The sequence below is a fragment of the Neopsephotus bourkii genome, unplaced genomic scaffold (assembly GCF_033783945.1).
Source record: "Neopsephotus bourkii isolate Nb327-2 ecotype Australia unplaced genomic scaffold, CSIRO-AGI_Nbou_v1 NB_1624, whole genome shotgun sequence".
NCBI lineage: Eukaryota > Metazoa > Chordata > Aves > Psittaciformes > Psittacidae > Neopsephotus > Neopsephotus bourkii.
In genome coordinates this window covers 10822501-10842500 of record NW_026902099.1, presented here as the reverse complement: position 1 = coordinate 10842500, position 20000 = coordinate 10822501, and the positions used below count along the sequence as shown (strand labels likewise).

The window sequence follows — 20000 nt, the reverse complement described above, 5'->3', positions numbered from 1 at the left end:
ATTAGCGTTTCTCTATTGATACTTTGTGTCATCATTTATGTTTTCAAGGTGCTTCAGAAGCATATAACTTTATCTAAACTCTATAAAATCGGGTGGTATGTGTCATCCATCTAGGGGGATTATTATGTATTCTTATTTACTAATTAGGAACAGTTTATAAATACCACTCAGTTATTCTCAGCTCTTTTTAATACTGTAAAACCAGAAAGATTCAAAAGGTTATTATTATGGTAGACACTCTGCACATTACCAGAGTGGGGAGAGAAAAGGATGCAGTAGTTTCTTCTTTTAAAATAATTGTTCCTTGCCAAAGAGCCCGATCCTGCCCTGTAAATGCGTGGTTTCACACCTATACTTATTTTTAAAAGAAGGATCCTTCAGAGATATCTTTCTCCATTAAATGTTTAATTACACTTCTTTCAATAAACCAGAGACACTTGTCTTACTGAACAGTTCCATTCTCAGATCTGCCACTTAAAATATCATGTGACTTTGGATTAATTACTTAAAGGCTGTGACTTGTTTCCTCTGTCTCCAACAAAGAAATAATTCCCCCGTACCGTGAACTGGTGTTGAATGAGACTAATATATGTGATTTTCTGACTCTTCTCAAAAGCTCTGAAAACTAAGGTCAAATTTTGCATGTAATTTTCATTGTCAATACCTGACTTTCAAAATAAAAGGAGATTGGAATAAAAATAGTGTGTCTCCTTTGCTTGCATTTGTTTTTAATCAAAGTCAGCTTGATCGACATTTCTTGAAAATGTGTGTGCAGTTTTTCAAGGCTTCTAAAAAATGAAAAAGCTTCCTGAAGGTCCTGGTTACTTATGCTGACTTCCATTTGAGCCATTAGGAACATGATTCTTGTAGGTAACAAAAAACATATAAATTTGTATGATTTCTGTTATTGGTTAGTTCAAAGGAACAATGGGTGAATGTTTACCTAGCAAGCTTCTTTATGGGTAATCATGAAGTTTTCATATATGGCAGAAGAGTAGTGTCAAATAAACAAGCTCAGTCTCCATCATTTTTCTATTAAATTGATCTGGGGAAAACAAGGTTGGTTAGTCTTCAAAGAAGTTCTGTCTTTATTCTGCAGCCATGTTCATCTATCTGATTTCCACTGTCAATGCTTTCATTCTGTGTCATGGCTTTTCTTTTATCAGTACATTCACATGTAAAGCACTTTGCAGTTGGTTTTGCCTGAAAGGCTGTTCAGATGTGTTAAAAATCTATTTGTTTACATATCTGTAGTTTTATTTAGCAGGACTTGTAAGCTAATCCAAAGAAACGGGGGACAGCCTGTGTCAGAAACATGAGAAACTCTTCAAAACATGAAGCCTCCATCAGGATCCGTCATGGAACTGACAAATTTACATGTTCTTTGGAAGTTTTCCAACCCATTGTGTTTTGTAGGGCTGTTGTACCCAGTCACTTCATGACCGAGCTGGGTGTTCAGTATCTTTGACACCTTGTAACAAAAGGTTTACAGTCATAAATCATGGTTTTGTCTACTCATTTTTTCACGAGAGGTCTGACCTCTCATGAGTTTGTTGAGAGTTTGTGGCCCACTCAAACAAACCACGTTAATTTACTTGGTCGTACCTTTTCACCGGGTCCCTCTACTGTCCTCTGCCTGAACTGACTTCAGATACACTGAGAGATTCCTATGAGAAAGAGCCTGTTTGGCTCTTTGCTAAATTTTTATAAAGTCAGATCAGAATTCTTGAAGAATGCTGACTCTAAACCAAAAGAAATATACCTAATGCACATAATTGGCCATAAAGCAGCAGGTTTCTCATAGTCTTCCGACCCAGCTAGCACAGTAACACTATGCCAGTAAGAAATAAAGTGCAGTCTAGTGTATCACTGAAGGCTGTGAAATGTACCCATTTATATTACCTAATTACAATTAGAGAAATCTCTTTGCTTAATACGTTTTTGCTAATTTAAAATTCAAGCAGTTTTCAAAATGCCTTGTCCTTTATAGGTGGGAATGAAGATATATACCAGGTATGATACGCATATGCATGCTTACATAAAATTATGTTAAAGGCAGTATTATCTACATAAATGTGTATTTTTATTGATGATCTTGACTGTCTTTTTTTTCATGCTTTTGTCAGTTGTCCTGAAAAACAGGTTTATTAGGTTCTTTACTTCAGCTAATGCAGTTGAAAGTGACTGTTGAAAAATACAGGAGAAACATATTTGGAAAGAAAAGCTCTTAGAGTTTACCACACAGCAGGTGTGTCTCCAAATACAAGAGCATGTATAGAGTCCAGGACATTCAGAGCAGATACTGCAAAAGCTAACAGAAATACGCCTGGTGAAGGGGAATGTGTGTTTCAGACTAAGGAACAGAGGACTCTTGCGGCAGCATGAGTCTTACTGAGTAGAGTCTTTAGCACAGAGCATGGATAAATCAGTGCCACTTACAGTGTAATGTTGATTTTCACTCTCAGAATTGTTACCTGTGTGTTTGAAAGGACAGAGAGCCAGGAAAGAGAGGTGACATAAAGGTAAGAGAAGTAGAGTAACAAGGGTACAACACCTTCACCATTTGCTATATATTATAGTAGTAAACATGTAAGTGATGTGTTAGGGAAATTTTTGCAGGGTTTAAAGGTTAAAGGTAATGGTTTAATCAGAAAGGTGTTTGCCTGCCTTCTGCCTCGTCATATGTGTGTGACAGATAGAAGAGTATTGCTGAAGCAAAATTGTTGAAAGATCAACAAGTTCAGATCTCAGGTAAACAGAGGGAATTCTTAGTGACTTCAGAGGGAATTGAACACTGACTCCAGTCAGTGGATTTTACTCTTTGTTCATGCATCTCAAAGTTGTTAAAACTTGTTTGTCCTGCCCTTAGGACTGGATAGATTTAGAATAAAATAATATTGCAGAGAAGTGGTGTTTCCAATACTACAAAACTTCTGGGTGTCATGAAGTGTCACAACCAACATTAACCATATGAAAAAATAGGTGTCAAGTCAAAGTGAGCCTACTGTCAATGGAGAGAGACGGGCACATTCAGAGAGGGATTAGTCCCATGCTAGAACAGATGCCTAAACCAGATCAGATAAACTTTCTTTGGGATTTCCTTATTCTGTTGACTACAGAAGGAGTCCAGTGATAGCTGAGGTTAAAATTTCTCCCCATAGGGCCTGATTCTGATTGGAAGTCTGGTTTGTCTTTTCCACTTGTATATTAGAGTATGACCTTCAGAATTTTTATTCTTGAATTTCATTTATAATTTCATTCACCATTTGCAAAAGATTATCATACTTTTATAGTAATAGCTGGTACTTCTACTTTCAGACTCCTAATTAGTCAAGATTTAAAGACCATAATTTATGCTGTGATGAATTGTGTGAAAAGCGGTATTCGCTGTAATACTAGATGAAGTAATTTTTTCTAAAAGTAAACTTCAGCAGGCTTGCATTTTTTTTTCCTCTAAGTGTTACATTTATTCAAAGTCTTTAGGGATAGATTCAAGTAACAGAAATGTTAGAAAAGCTTTTCTTCTGAAGATTTGATCATGATCACAATTTATTTTATTAATGATTGTTATTTTTGCTGATTTATAGAAAACTGGAATGTCCTACAGACATCTCACAAAGCAGTATTTATATGCCAGCTTGCTATTATATACAGAAAAAACATCTGGATTTTGCTAGACAAGTGAGCGGCTGCTTTTTCATGGGTGGAAGACTTGGCCTGCTGACAGCTGTTTGTGTCCTGGTTAGCCTGAGCAATGGCTTCACACAGCGTGTCTGCTGCAGCGGGCTCGCCACATACTTCAGGCTCTTTCATGCAACTAGATATACAACCGCACGTATTTGCTGTGTCTTTCCAACTCATATATACATTCCTGAGAGCATGTGTGTAGGTGGATGTTTATGCATATGTAGACACTTCATCTCAGTGTATGACAGACACAAAATAAAGCTGCGTCCAAAACAGCACCTACACAAAAATGCATTCTTAGACTTTAGTGGACAAATCAATAATCTTATGACAAGCTTTCCCAACTTTGAGTTTTCAGTTCGGGGTGACTGAGATCACGTTTCTGTCTGCAGAAAGCAGGTGACTGAGGCGGTAGCCGTTGCTCTATACTCCAATATGTCTGTGGCATTTTTATTCCTCTATAAATCAGACTTCCCAAAAAGACTAGCTGCAAAAGAAAGGTTTTCTTATACTGAAGTGAAGTATTATGCAAATATTTTTCTAGGCTAAGTGTCTTTATTGTGGAAAACATTTACTGCTTTGAGATACTTATTTTGCTGTCTGTTTTAATCATGTATTTTGGAACAGTCTCAATAGATTATTCTATTTGTAACATTATGACACTTGATAAGATGATTGATTATGAAGTGTTGAGAGCCCTGCCATGTGATCATTATTTTTAAATACACATTTGTACTAGCCAATGCTTACATTTCTTGCAGGTATACGTAAGAGATGTGAAACATAAAGCTTGAGTCTGATCGAATCTGATGCCTCTGGAAATAGAGTGCCACAGTACTGTGGTCTTAAAATAACAGATTCTGACTGAAACTGGAACTTTGCAGTGATAAATATTATGGAAAAATAATGGTCCATTTTTGGTGCAAAATAAAGAAGATGTACAGCTGTGGTGCAGGCGAACTAAAATGTGTTTGATGATGATATCTTTCTTTCCCTGTGCAGGTGCCTGTGTCAGTGGCCATGATGACTCCCCAGGTGATCACCCCTCAGCAGATGCAGCAGATTCTTCAGCAGCAAGTGTTGTCTCCACAGCAGCTTCAAGCACTTCTCCAACAGCAGCAAGCAGTTATGTTGCAGCAGGTAATGTGTGTTACCTGCTTTGGACTGTTAGCACAGGGCATTCATGCAAGTGTCAGCCAGATTTTATGGGTCTTGTTTTGTAATATTTCATCCTTCATTGCACCAAAAAGACCGAAAATAAATGTGAAACTTCTCAGTCTTTAAATTTCTTGTATTAATTGCAGAAGTGTGAAATTGCGATTTTGAAACATTGAATATTATATTAGAAACAGCAGCAGCAGTGGCAGATGCATTACAAATGCCAAACAAATTGATATTTAAATTTTCAAGTGCTTAGGCACATTTTAATTGTAGACTTGCCAAAGGAAGTGCAAATAGAGTTGTAGATAATTGTTGCTTTAAAATTCAAAACACTGTAGTGCTCCTTTTAGACACATAAATGGTACGCGGTTATGAAATTTGAACTTAACAGCTTGTTTCATCATGGGGAAAAGTTGTTTTTTTTTATTTTTGGGTTTTCTTACATCCAAAAAATTTGTCCCAGATAGGGCTAAAAAGGAAGAGGAGGTTACTGTTTCCTTAGCACAAAACCTGGCAGCTAAGCGAAGAATCCATGAACTTGTTATTCATACAATAAAGATAGTGTCAGTGATCAGTACCTCAAGTGTAACGCAGAGTGGATTTTTGGGTGCGTGCTTAATTGTTATACAGAAAATGATGTGTCTGTTTGTCATAGTCACAGCTCAATCACTGTATGTTTAAACACTTTAATATTCAGTACCGTGATTATTACAGGCAATTCACCTTCAGTTGTGAATCCAGCATCCCACTAAATAGATTGACAGATTAATTACTTTTTTCCCCTAAGAAACAGACAGTTTAGTTTGGCCTTAGAGACTTGTAGGTTTCTTGCAAGTGGATGAGTACAGTTTCTGATTGGTTATATAGGACATGTGAGGAACTTAGGTATAGTTATTTGAGGAGTTAATTTGGCTCTTGCATTCCCTTTAGAATACAGATTTTCTATACCCTTCTGTTTAGGATATTTTGGAATCTGCATTGGAAAATTTCAGAACCGCCTTGGAAAAAAATGTATGTAGATCTGCCTCTTCAAATCACATTTTTTATTATGAGGTGATTCTTAATGGCTACGCTACCATATGCCAATCTAGAAGAGTTTAGGAGATTTATAATACTTGAAACTTTTGCCTTTATTTATTAAAGTCAAAATGGTTTATTCAGCAACAACTACAAGAGTTTTACAAGAAACAGCAAGAGCAGTTACATCTTCAGCTTTTGCAGCAGCAGCAACAGCAGCAGCAGCAACAACAACAACAACAGCAACAACAGCAACAACAACAGCAGCAGCAGCAGCAACAGCAGCAGCAGCAGCAGCAGCAACAGCAGCAGCAACAGCATCCAGGAAAGCAAGCAAAAGAGGTAGGAGCTAAGACCCTTGCTGATGCATACTAGTCTGAGCTGTCTGAGGTGTGGAAAAGACAAGACTAGTTTAGATCTTTTCCTGTACCAAGGATGCAGCTATCAAAGATTTGTTCATATGTTTTTACCAGGCTTAATAGCAGTGCCAGTATAATTCTCCTGCTCCCCTTTCTGAGACGTAGGATTTGAGCAGCCCAGTGCTGCTGTCGCCTAATGTTCATTAATGAATCTGAGCGTGCAAAGAGCAAGCTGTGTGGTGGACACTGTACTGATTATCTTGTATTCACAGGCAATCTGTGTTGGGGAAGGAGTCTTACTTTTCTCAGTGGCACAGCTCAGAAAGCATGCAAATTTAGTCCATGGCTGAAAAAGAGCGATTGAGCACAGATTTCAAAGTCACAGGCCCCTGATTAATGAACTGCTACTGTAGGTTTGAAGTGGCGAGTAGAAAGTTACAGTTTGATGTGCTCATAAATCAACCTGACAAGTAGGTTTCTCAGGCCTAGCTTGCACTTGTCAGCAAACTGCATCAAATATAAACATAGCACAAACAAAACATGTTGAAGTAGTTAAATTGATCAGCGGGTATCCTAGACGTTGTCTTCAAGCTGCCCATTATGCAAACGTCGAGGAAGCAGTTATGACCTCCTGAGGCTTTGTTTCTGTTTGGATTTGTGAATAGAATTTCAGACAGCCATCAACTACGGAATAGAAATTGCTCCTGTATTTCTCCGGAGGCTGTGGGCAATACACATGACTTGCTCCATTATGCAGTCTGTTTTCCAGTGAACGCATCAGAAGTTTCTCTTTTCCCCAAACTAGAAAGGAAAGGTCTTCCACAGCAGCTTGTCTTTCTCTGAAGTGTGACTGCCTTCTCATAGCCTCCTGTGTCTTTGCAGCCTCCAGTTTGTCTTGAAATGCCTCACAAAACTGGAACTTATCCTTTTGCTCCATAATAGGGCACTTCGTTGCCTTGAATGTAACACTCCTTTTAATATATTCCAACAAGAGAAGAGGGAGAGCTAACAGGCGAGTGAAATGAAGGGTACATCCCAGTTTACTAATAGATCACTGGAGACCACATTCATGGGCCACTGCAGACCATACTTAGTCAATTGGAAAAATAAGAGTGCCTTCAAATCACAGGCTCCCATAAAGAGTTACACTTTTAGCATAGATAAATTTGTTATCATCTGCCATGAGCTGGGCTTTTTTTGTTGTTGTTTGAAACAGCTGTTATATACTTTCTCTTGACCCTTTTCTTTAGCGTGTCATTAAATGTGTCTTGCTATTTTCCCTAACACCTAATAGCTGGAATGAATATAATAGAAAATTTCAAACGCTTTCACTGCCTGAATATTCTACAAATAGCATTATTATTTAATAACTCAGATTAAAGGGAAAGGAGTTGATTTTATGTTTTTGCCATTCTAGCCTTCACTGCATGCTTTACTTTTTGCTGCATTTCCCCCCCGCCCTCTTCTCTCTGTAGCAGCAGCAGCAGTTGGCAGCCCAGCAGCTTGTCTTCCAGCAGCAGCTTCTCCAGATGCAACAGCTTCAGCAGCAGCAACATCTGCTGAACCTTCAGCGTCAGGGACTCATTTCCATCCCACCTGGCCAGTCTGCTCTTCCTGTCCAGTCTCTGCCACAAGGTATTCCAGTAGTATATGATTGGAGTAATTTCTAATTCACAAGTTCTTTGACCATTCCATTTGCATCTAAACTTCAGCAGCTTCCTGTAATGACAGTATATTATTAGAACTTTATTACTCATATTACCAAATTTTCTTGAGGCTGATAAATTTCGCAGCATACTTTTATGGAAGAAAACAGCTTTTGAGTGTTTTTTCTTAGATACAAGATGCATATTTATATTAGCCTTATGTGCTGCAAACAATTTCTTATAGTGACACAATTCAAGCACCATTGCTCTTCTCTGAGGAATTACTGAAATCTGATTTAGTAGAAACATTATCATTATATTTAATATAAATGGACAGATATAAAATATCTCAGTGATGTTAAAACCATTGCAACCCTTTTTTTTTTTCCTTCCTTTTTTTCTAAAAAAAAAAAAAAGAAAGTGTTTGGCATTGCAAAGCACTTTGAATCTTCAATTTATGACATGTGAATTTAGGGCCAAACATTAGGATTGATTTTATTTGCCATTCCATTGTATTAAATATGTAAAATACTGGAGTTTTGAAGCTGGGGATTCCAATAGTAGTGAATTATGACTGACAACAGTAAAGGCTTTAAAGAAACAAATCCTATTGTAACATTGATCAAGATCTCTCAGTGCTGAAAATGGGCTCAAACTCTACTACTTGATACAAATACATTCATTGTTGAAAGAAAATAGGGCATGCACTTTGGAAAAGTAAATTCCCTTGGAGAGAAATGCTGCTTACATTTTAAGATAAGGCCAAAGACTTCCCATTTTAAGGACTGTAACCTGTGAGGTATGTGTTTCCATTTGTGTTACCATAGAGAGGTGAGCTAAATGTCTGTCATAAAAATTACACAATACTCTGATCTCTGACGTTCCAGTCCTGCAATGAGCATTGTTTAGACTGTGTTCATGACAGGCAACATTACTCTTAATTGGTCCTTACGCATGTATCTGGTTCTTCCAGCAGATAACTATTATGAAATTGAGGCTTCAGAAATCAGATGAGCAAAAGCAGAGTACACAGTATATAGACAACGGTGTAGACACACACACACAAAAAAAAAAAGAGACATAAAATAGGCATGAGAAAGACTTACCCACTAAAAACCTCGGTCCAGAGAGGTGTGTAAATTCCATACATTGTGGGGTGTGGAAAAGCTGTGACACAATCATACCTAAAGTTACACAAATTGCAGTAAAAAAGAGTCCTAAGTAAGGTATCACAGTACTATTATTTGAGAATAGCAGTGGGGAAGCAAGCTGATGCATGAATTTTGACACATTAGTCTGTTAAAAGCTGGGTTCCTTTTCTACAAAGTCACATCAGACCAGAATGGAATAAAAACAATTGAAGCACAACCTCCCTCCAAACAGCTTTACCTTCTGCAACCTCCTCGTGCCATCTGTTGCAAGAGGAATTCCTCAGGTTTTCTCTCGCATTAAGGAATCCCCACAGATTTCCCCTAGCACTCCTACCCAATTGCATTGATATTCATTAGTTTAATGTAATACTCATTCATCCACTTCTAGTAGAAAATCATAGAAAAAACAATACTTTTTTGTTACATTTTTAGGAGAGCTAGTAAACAGTTCTTCTTAAAAGCTTTCTTCTACTCAGTTAAGTATAACTGAAGTCATGACAAAGAAAGGTTGATACTAAAGAAATAAAAAACTTCAAAATTTTACAGTTAAAATACATCTGCATTATTGTTTTGAGGTATGTTAACCTCTTGTTTGCTTCTGCCATATGTTTTTTTAATTATATGGATTTCCAGGCAAATATTTAATTCTTCCATTTTTCTCTCCTAGTTCTAGTACCTAGTGTGTACGTAGGGTTCCTTTAGATACATGAGTACAGTTATAAGACCTCAGTTTTTCATAGCTCTGATGTGGATTTGCAAACTTAAAAATCATAAGACAGCTTCCCATGGAAAACCCTCTGCATCTCCAGAAAGGCCACTCACCCTGTGCCAGGAGAGGTGAAGTTAGTGATGAGGATAAGCAGGAAAGGCTTTCCAACAAACCAAAGAGAGGACTAAATCCAGGGTTGTGACTGGAGTCCTTTCTGTGGGCTCCTCTTTCAGCACATTTTCTTTCATAGGAAGGCACAGCACTGAGTCCCGTTCATAAAAATGTAATGAAGATTAATAGGCTTCAGATCTGTTGAGGCTTTCTCATGTATCTTAAATTTACACATCCAGGTATTTACAAATATAAGTAGTACTTAACTAGATTTAACATAGTGTCCATCGGGGTGTGCATAAAAGATCAAACTTCCTTTTTTTTTTCTCCTCATAAAATTTAGCTAATTTTATAACACACATTTTCTGTGGCAGTATTAAATGAGACCATCAGAATTTATTTAAGATAATATAGACTGGATATGGTAAAAGGATGTTTTTCTCCTTCCACTGTGCTGCAAGATGTATAATATGGTTATACAGAAAGATTTATATATGTGTAATACATTCTTATACATCCATTTAGATTGCCAAATTGCATGTATGTCTAGAATGATGAGAAGCACAGAGCTATTCATGTTCATAAGTTACTGGTCATAAAGAGTCCTCTAAACCACAAATTGTTAGTGACAAAGAGAGCATGGGGTCAGCATTTGTTAATATGAAGAGACATAATTTCCAAGTAGAGCTTGTGAGGTTCACGTCTATAAACAGTGTTTGCTCCAAATAGTTACTGCCTTTGAAGGACAGGAATCTTTACCATGTTTTCTTGATAGTCAGGTATAGCATGTAGGATAGAAGAGGTGTTTTAGTGTTTGTTTTGTGACAAGATCTTCACTATGCCATATCCAAAGCCAGTGGCTTACTGTGAGTTACTTGAGTATAATGCTGCAGTGATGCTAGCTAAATGCAAAGGATGGTAAATGACAACAGAAACCAAACAAGTGAAAGAAAAACAACAAAGTTTTGATCAGGCCATGTAGGAAAATAAAAGACAGATGCATGGCTGCATTTTATAAGTAGTGATTTCATTAAGTACCTATTCAAACATAAAAATAGATAGTAGTGAAAAGAGTTATAAAACTAACCTCAAAATCCTGAAATTCTTGGTGTTAGTATAACTGCATAGCAAAACAATACATGCCCTTTTCACTACAGATGCTAATTTTTATACCTCTCTGGATCCCTGTGCTGAGCCTTTCTCCTTTAATTTAGTGTGCAGAGAGTATTTTGAGGGTTAGCACAACCTATGAAACTTTAAAACTTACTCTGCCTTTACATCCACAGTAAAATATCTGTCAGCCATTTTACAGGTCTCTTTTAAAATGGGAGTTAGACTTTCTTAGACACAGAAACTACGAGACTTTCTTAGACACAGAAACTACAAAATTGCCACAATTTACAACTAATTATAAATTTGCTTATTAACTTTATACTTTTTAAGTGCCTGCCCTTAATCCTTTTATCCTAAAAGGCAGCCTTTCAGAGTGCTCTGAAGAAGTGATAAAATTAACCAGCCTGAGCCCAGAGAGAAGTTTCTGTCTGTTCCAAAAAAAATATGCTGAACGAGGAGACATAGCTCCATCCACAGCTTTACTCAGAGGCAGGGGCTGCCCAGCACATAGAGACCAGTGCCCAAGCGACGGCCATTGCTCCATCCACTCCCAGCCCTTCACTCACCTTGTGGGGCTGCTCTTTACTCAGCTCCGCCAGGGCCCAAAGTTTGTTGATCTCCAGTTAAAGTTTTGTCACTGCAAGACAAAACGATATGTTTGCCCTCTGTTTATGCAAACAGATGGGTTTAGTCTTGGCTTTCATTTCTTTTCACTACAAAATTAAGTTTATTTTGTTCAGTAGCAGGAGGAAGGGAAGAGTCTGAAGTAAATAACGCGCTTTGTATATCATGCCACCTAAATGAATACATTACTTTTCATTTTGATTTGTGATTACATCTGTGAGTAACTATTATTTACTGCGCTAAAATGGGTTATTTGCAGTGTTGCTGGAACATACCTCATGAACATGGCAGTAATTACTTACCTTCATTAAACAATTACAACTAGTATAACCATCACTCCCATTGCCTGTCTCTCTAATGCAGTAAATTAGAGCCTGGCTTCTTTCCTTGCTTCCTTAAAACCTAGCTTTTTGCTGTGCAAATACAATATAAATTCCAGTTTTAAGACTTAAATTCCAATCTTTTTGTTATTAACTGAGTTTGCCAATGGGTGTTTGCATTTCGGGTAGGGAAGCAGGGCACAAAATAGTAGTCTAAAAATGAGGTTCTTTCATAATTCTTTTAAAAATAAACACCTTCCAAAGTTTGTTTCTACACTACCTCCAGAAATTATTATTTCTATAAATTATTACTAGTCTTTTATTAATAATGTAGTACACTTCCGAGGCATTGTGAGGCAGCTGATGAGAACTATTAAGGAACTTACTGTGCTTTTTCATAATCTTTTTTTAATCTGTTTTTTAGTATTCCTAGTTTGTGTCTTCGGAATAAAACATGATCTAACAAAGATTTCTCAAACAGTGAAAAACAGTCTTTTCATCTTTCTAATACATCTTGTTTACCAAATAAAACTATCTTCAATGAAAATTTTTAATGAATAGATGCATTTTAGTTCTTTTCTAAGGAGCGGTAAATTTAAGCTCTTTCATCAAATAAAAAGAGCAGCATTTTAATTCAGACCACACCAGCATTCTGAATGTTTTGCATTCCAGCAGATCTAGGTACCTTGAGCATGTCTTACCTAATTTCACTCTTTGAGACAAGATACAGAAGACTGAATTAGATTTTAAGATAAAAATCTGGACCAAATAATTTCAGGCTGAAAAACCTGGCCATGAAACAAGATCTTTCACAAGAAACTCTCCGGGCTTCTCATTCTTTGCTACATTTAATTTAGAATTCTTCAAAAGAGAGATGTCAAACTTATAAAGACTGGCAGTGACAGAAAAAATACATAGTTTTGATGAATTCCACATCTTTCAAAATCTGAATTTCCTGTCTCAGTTGTGTATTTTGTGGCAAGATAAGAGAATGCTCACAGCTCTTCTCTTGCCTGTGTTTTGGGAGTCTTTAGTTCAGGCAGAAGCATATTGTAATGGAAGTTTCCATGAGTTCGTGCAATGTGCTCAATTCAAGCCAAGTAAACCTAACACATATGTATGAATGCATTCTACGAGACATTGCTATTTGTGGCCTAGGATTAATCCGGGAAAGTACAAGTTTCCAGGCTACAAATGGAGTGGAGAGCACATTTAAGCTCTATCTGCAAAGATCTGGTGGCTAGACTCCAGACCAGAGCTGTGCATATAGCACATACAGGGGAGCTTGAGGTGGCTTTCAAATTTTGTATGGCTGCCCATCACCCCAGGAGGCTGGTGAGACACAGTCTCCTTTCTCCTAGCCAAACCCTCCGGTTTCTTTTCCATAGTCAGTCTGGACAAAATAAAAAAATCATGGAGAAATTTGATGGTCTACACTCTGTGTAATTTCATCTGTGTGGAAAGAGTTGTAAATGGGCCAGTTTTGTTGGCTTTCTAGTTGTCTGGTGACACTGAATGGTACCAAAGAGCTTCAGCAGTTACCTGTGTCTGGTGGGTTTGTGGGTGTGTTCTTCCAAATGGTCACTTTGGTTTTGCCTCTTGAGACACATTTTAAGATGGAACAATTTTCATAAATGTTGAACAGGACTAATGAATATGTGGGTGTCATTAATTAAAGTCATATGTGTATTGCTCAAATATTAAACCTGTTAAGATCTCATTGATTTAACTGTTGTCTTCTGATTTTTTCTCTCTCTAGTCTTCTTCCCTCACTCCTTGCTCTTCATAAGTGTTTAAAGAGAATACCAGTATTTGTATCTTTAGTGTAACTTGTTTTTCTGTTTTCCATTACATGTTTTATTATGAGGAATTACAACACTTCAGTTGACTGGACGCATTGAGTTACATTTCTGTGTCAAGCAGACAAAAAAAGTCTTGACCAGAAGTCTATTTAGGGTTGTTGGGTTGGTTTTTTTTCAAGAAGTAGTTGCAAGTTCTTTGTAGCTTTCACCCTTTGATCTTTGGGAAGTGTTTTCAGAAGGAGTATAATATTATTAAAACTGGTAATTTCTAATGGACTATTTATAACACAAGAGAAGACAGATTACCTGGATTCCGACAGAAGAAGAATGACTTTATGTTTTATTACATGTTGATTGTGCTGGAAAACCAGCATCAGCTTTATTGTTGGCATTAATCCATTAATAACACTGAGCTCATTATATGAAACTCTTTATTTTGTTATATTAGTGGGGCTTTCTTTCATTTTATAGCTGGCTTAAGTCCTGCTGAGATTCAGCAGTTATGGAAAGAAGTGACTGGAGTTCACAGTATGGAAGACAATGGCATTAAACATGGAGGGCTAGACCTCACTACTAACAATTCCTCCTCTACTACCTCCTCCACCACTTCCAAAGCATCACCACCAATAACTCATCATTCCATAGTGAATGGACAGTCTTCAGTTCTAAATGCAAGGCGAGACAGGTAATTCTGACAAGATTTCAACTGTGCTTATCATTTGATGTAAAGCTGTCATTTAACATCAGAAATCACGTTATTTCCAATCACAAAATAACACAGGTTACTTAAGAGATCATGGAGACATGATTTTTCAGAATTGTTTACCAGTAGGGCATCATTTAATAGCAATGTCTGACTTTGCAGACACAATGAGAATTACCTGCCTGTTTTTTATAGCATATATACTTTTGGTAGTTTTGTTAAAAATGAGAAAGCCCAGAACAGAGTGTGCTGTTTTACAGGTGTAAATGCAGATTTGTGGTCACTTTCTGTAAGCATGTAGCCTCATTCATATTTGAGTTAACACATCTGGCAGTCTGGCCCTTATTCTTGAATCACACTGCTGATTTCATTGAAAATGTTCATCTGTCTTAGTTGCCAAGGCTGTAATTCAGCACAAAGATTTTATGTAAAGAGCACTTTAGAAATTAGTACATTAAAACAGTTCTTACATTATTTGTCTCTTGTGAAGAAAACCACTGAATTTTCTTATATGCACAGCAGTAACACAGTTGATAAAGTTAAAATAATTTTTCAAACACTTTGACAGATATTCTTCACTAGTCCTCATTTTTAAGTAAGGGATTAAATACATACAAAAGTACACAGTACACAGTAGAGCATAGTCAGATGTAGATGATCTCAATATAAGATGAAATTTAATTTGTATCTACATAACCTAAATTGCAAATAATTGTATTTTAAAATAAATACTCCATTTAATTATTGTAATACTTACAGTAAGATACTATAATTTAAGTGTCTCTGGTTCTCATGTGACTATGAGAACGTTTTTTTATAATTATTTTGTTGGGGCTTTTTTAAAACTGGTTCTTCCCTGAATACGTTTGTAGTAGTGTTTTCAGTTAGTATTACTTTTGTGATTATATCTCAGAGAATGGTTCTTTGCTTCATGATGTGTAGCTGACACCCACCTCCATGGGGCAATCCCCAGAATTTCTTTGATAACTGTATGTGAATGAAACTATTGAGGAGGTTTCAAAAGAAGACACAGAATACATCTGGGTTTTTTTTGTGAAGCCAAGTAGCTGTGGAAGCAACACTTCTGAACAAAAATATTTATTAATGGAAACAAATTTATTTTTTCACATATTTAAGCAGAAAATTCAAATATTATGTAGTAACATTCCCAATATTTATAAATTCTGACTGTCTTCAGTATTCTCATAATTGATTACTTGTGAGTATATTTTTTATTTATAGGTAAATGTTACACCAAGGTCATATGGCAGAATTAGCATATGGTATTATACAGTCATCTTATTTTTTCTTCCTTTATTAACAGTCATCTTTGGCTCTATTTCTTCTCTAATTGGAACATCATCTAGCCTTGGCAGTTGAACTATTCAATAGAACGATTAAATTTTTCTGACTGCTCTGAGCTAAATTGACCTGTTTTGACCTGTTTGTCACTGATCGTAACCTGACAGGCGCTAGCAGCCTCCAACGATTATGGCTTTTGAGATGAATCTGATGCCTTACTCTTTTGCTACAGCTCGTCACATGAGGAAACTGGGGCCTCCCATACTCTCTATGGTCATGGAGTTTGCAAATGGCCTGGCTGTGAAAGCGTTTGTGAAGATTTTGGACAATTTTTAAAGTAGGTGGAATTTTATTCATTGGCACAGGGTTGTTTAAGGCAAGGGAAAGAGAAAGATGGCAAACAAAGTTTTACTGTAAATCATGTCAGAGATTTTTTGTGTGTGTGTATTCCAAGCAACTGAGTAATCGAGGCTATCAGCAGAGGGTCAAATCATTATCCTTTCTTTCATGTCGAACACTTTTGCAGACCTTTCAATAGCACAGTGTTTAATCCTCTTATTACCCTTTACTGAAATGGAGCCTCAGAAAATTTGAAGAGATGCTTTAGATTGTATATTGAATAGTATGGGTATGAAAAAGCGCATTTTAATTTCTGACAGTTTGTGTATAGTGGGAATTAATGTGCATAGTATAAATAAAAAGGAACAATGGACTGAGCAGGGCCATTTAGCTCTCCCTTGCTAATTTATTTTTGCTTCTACTCTTGTATGTGCACAAGATACACAGAAAAAAACCCACTGTGAACAGGTGGGTTTGCCTCTTTCAGGACTGAACAGCTGTGTCAAAAGTTTTCCCTTTTAGTATTTGGTTTTGCCAGCTATAGTCTAAATCAGAGCATTTAGAAAAGTGACACAGTTTTTGCTTTTCATCTGCAGATTCAGACTGCAATGGGTTTCTGCATTTTTCCGATTTTTATTTTTTAAGTAGTTCCTAGTATTTCTGTGTGCATCTGAATTTTCAACAGCAGTACTGATTTTTCTACCTATGTACATTATGGACTGGTCTTTGTTAGAAGAGCCATACTCATTTTGGCATGCAATAGATCTTAATGGAAAGCTACAGATAGGCTTATATAGATGAGTAACTTCAGGGGCTGAGACTCTTATGTTGTCATGGTGCAGCTAACAGGGTGAATGAACTGTTTCATGCTTCATCAACAATTAAGTTAATTAGCTCATTTGAAATTGCACTGCTTTGTTGCCAGGATGTTGGCAGAAACATCAAAAAGATGTGTTTACAAATGGTAGACTACAGGGTATGTAACAGAAGCACCTTAACAGGAGACCATAAGTATGCAATATCACAATAACTTTTGTAATAGGATTATAGCAATACTTTTCATAAAGTATTTGCAATGCATTCTCCATCTTTCCTGCTGTCTTTCAATTTTAAATGAAGTAACTTATACTGACTTGCAAATCTTAGGTAGGTATCACTCCTGATAGAGTTTTTGTTTATTAGTGCATGAAGTGGAATGTCAAAATAATGGCTTATTATTGGAGAAAGCTGTATAGGATTTAAAACAACCTTATTTACATAAGTTTGTATTAAAAGGAAAATGAAATCTCCCAATTCAACGTAGTGTCCTAAGTATTATTAATACGAAGAATTTAAATTCATTTAACTTAAGCATTCTCCTTTTCAAGAAAAACTACATTTTCTAAATAAGTCCATCAGTCTAGGCTATAGTGATGCTAATTCTGTGGGCAGACTTTGCACATGCATTATGTCAGGTCTCTTGTTATAATCCACGATCACTAAAACCATTTTGATTAAGGCAATGTAGTGCTAGGTTTACAGATGCTCTTGCTTTCCTGAATCAAATAACCCTGGAAAATGTGAAAGTGACATATAACATCTTGATAATTCTGGTACAGAGTCAATCAGGGTTTATAGCAATGTCATGGCTTTTGTCCTGTACACCATCAAAACAATGTCCAAGAATACCTTATTATTCCTTCTTTTCATTCAATTCTGTCTTCTGTGCCCTAGAAACAAATAAGAAATCATGGTGCTGAATGGGTGAAGTTGTTTATGAAACAGATATATTCCTTCCTTTTACACTAGCGTTGAGATGGAAATCAATACATAACCTTGCATTAGATTCTTTAGTACCTTTTCATGTTCACGCTAATGCAGAATCCCCATTACAATTAAAAAACATTTTCTTTCAATTAAATACCAAATTTTAGTCCAAAGATTGACCATTTTTCCAACCCATTAACTTTATAGGGGATGACAGGACTAATGGCTGTAGTTTTCAATGCTTTGCTTTTAGTTTAATCTTTGTTATGATGTTTTAGGTTCTCTGACTTGAAACAATGTGATACCTGTGTTAAGAGAGTTAATGCAAGTATATTGTACCAAAATGAAATATTAATAAGGTACACTACCTCAGTCTAGTTCTGTGTATTTCTGTAATATGCTTATGACAGCTTTGAAGGGTTTCTGAAGTGAACTCCAACTCCTCTTGCTCAGAAAATGGTTTACCTAGTGGCTTGATTAAAAACAAGAAAATAAGAGATACTGCGCAGAGCATGTGACGAGGAGGATTAAGACAGAAAACACCAGCTTTCATTCACTTTCCTACTAATGGAAAGGATTTAGGGTGAAGTGACAAATAACTTTCAATAAATGACTTAAAAGTCCCAAAAGCCATTTTCACCTTCATTTTTATTTATCCAGTTTGAATTGTTTTCATTTTTAAGATAATTTGACAACACTCTAATTAGCTATAATTCTTTTGAGATACTCTGAGTAGCTAAAGAAGTTATACATTCAGTGCTGTGTATTAGATTCTTATTTGGAAATGTTATGCGTTAGTTTGAAGAAAGTATAGCCAATCTTGTCCATAATATATTTCTGTACATATAGAAAAACCTAATCTGTATCTTTCTTTTGATAGCCTTCAATTCTAGACACAAACCCACAGTTTATATTTTATGGAGCAATTTTCTAGCTTCGCAAAATGGTGTTAGACTATAGTTGCTCATGCATGCAGGATCAGTTTTGACTATTCAGTAAAAACAACAGCTTTTGGCTTAAGAAAAACTTTAAAATGCAAAGACAGATCAGAAAAAGTCATGACATTAGTAGAAAGAAAATGACAAGATCTAAAGAAAATGCCAGGCACTGAAACAATTAGAAGAGTGCCAAAAATGCTTAGGAAAATTCAGAAATTTGCTGTGAAACAGGTGTTGACAGAAGCTAACCATTTTGCTGGTGAGGGACCCAGTAGATCATGCAGTGTTTAATAGTAGTTCTTCATGATGGCTTTTTAAATTCAGAACGCAATAATATATGACAAAACTTCAGTGTATTTTGTCTGCAAAATTAATTATCATTCCATTGGTCCTAAGTCAGTTTGAGTAAGAAGGATTTGACTTTTAGAGCTTAAACTGAAAGGTTTACAATAAAACATTCCAGCCAGCAGACAAGTGTTCTTTAACCTGCATGCAGCAGATGCCAGCAAACATAACACAAGCTACACTACAAAGACAGGTCATGTTTTCATCTATAGAGACAAGGGGAAAAAAAACCCTCATGCTAGAGAAGATAAGCCAGCTTTCCAGCAGCTTGTGTTTATTTCTGGGGCAGGAGAGCACGTTTAAAAGTCTACAAAGAATAGTGACCAGGCATCATAGACAGGATGACAAAAACAAAACCATAGAAAGAAATCACTTAATGAAATATAATTAGTGCCATATGAGCCTTGCTGTGGCTTGGGGTTCCCCCCCCCCCCCCGTGCTTTCAGCTGCCAAGTGATATACAGCAATATGTCCTTTCTTAGTGTTCATTGTCCAATTTTGTGTGTGTGTTTGACTAGGTGGTGTAGCTGTAAAATTATGACCTCAAGAATCTTCTTTGAACTTGTCAGAATGTTGTTTCTTTTGGTGACAGTGCCACCATCTCTCAAAACTAAGGCATCTGACATAATCAGATAAATGAATAGTGACAGCTAACATTTTGTATTTAAACTCCTGTCAGTGTTTAAACATAAAAAGCTTGATGCAAAATAAATCAAACACCACTGATATGCAAGTGAAACATTTTGTTAAAACAATCCCTGACACACTTGGATTTCAATCTGATCTCACTTCATCTTTTGAAAGGTTGCAAGTGAAAATGAATTGGAAATTCTCATGGTTAAAATTGAGTTGATAATTTGCAACATGCACAGGAAGTTAACAAGTAAATTTACACCTGGAAGAAAGAAAAAATACGCGTTCGACAAA

General features: G+C 36.4%; 1 protein-coding gene across 9 annotated transcripts in view; it reads left to right on the top strand.

The window, feature by feature from the left end:
• The window catches only part of FOXP2 (forkhead box P2), a 416691-nt gene that overhangs the window by 348335 nt on the left and 48356 nt on the right, over positions 1-20000 (top strand). For 6 of the 9 annotated variants that reach the window (XM_061373076.1, XM_061373081.1, XM_061373080.1 and 3 more), the window contains 5 exons: positions 4690-4827; positions 6010-6207; positions 7700-7859; positions 14172-14385; positions 15938-16042. In XM_061373076.1, the coding sequence (XP_061229060.1) occupies positions 4690-4827; positions 6010-6207; positions 7700-7859; positions 14172-14385; positions 15938-16042 (815 nt within the window). Of the gene's footprint in view, positions 1-4689; positions 4828-5808; positions 5860-6009; positions 6208-7699; positions 7860-14171; positions 14386-15937; positions 16043-20000 lie in introns of all 9 variants that reach the window. The other 3 variants (XM_061373085.1, XM_061373083.1, XM_061373082.1) reach the window with 3 other exon arrangements.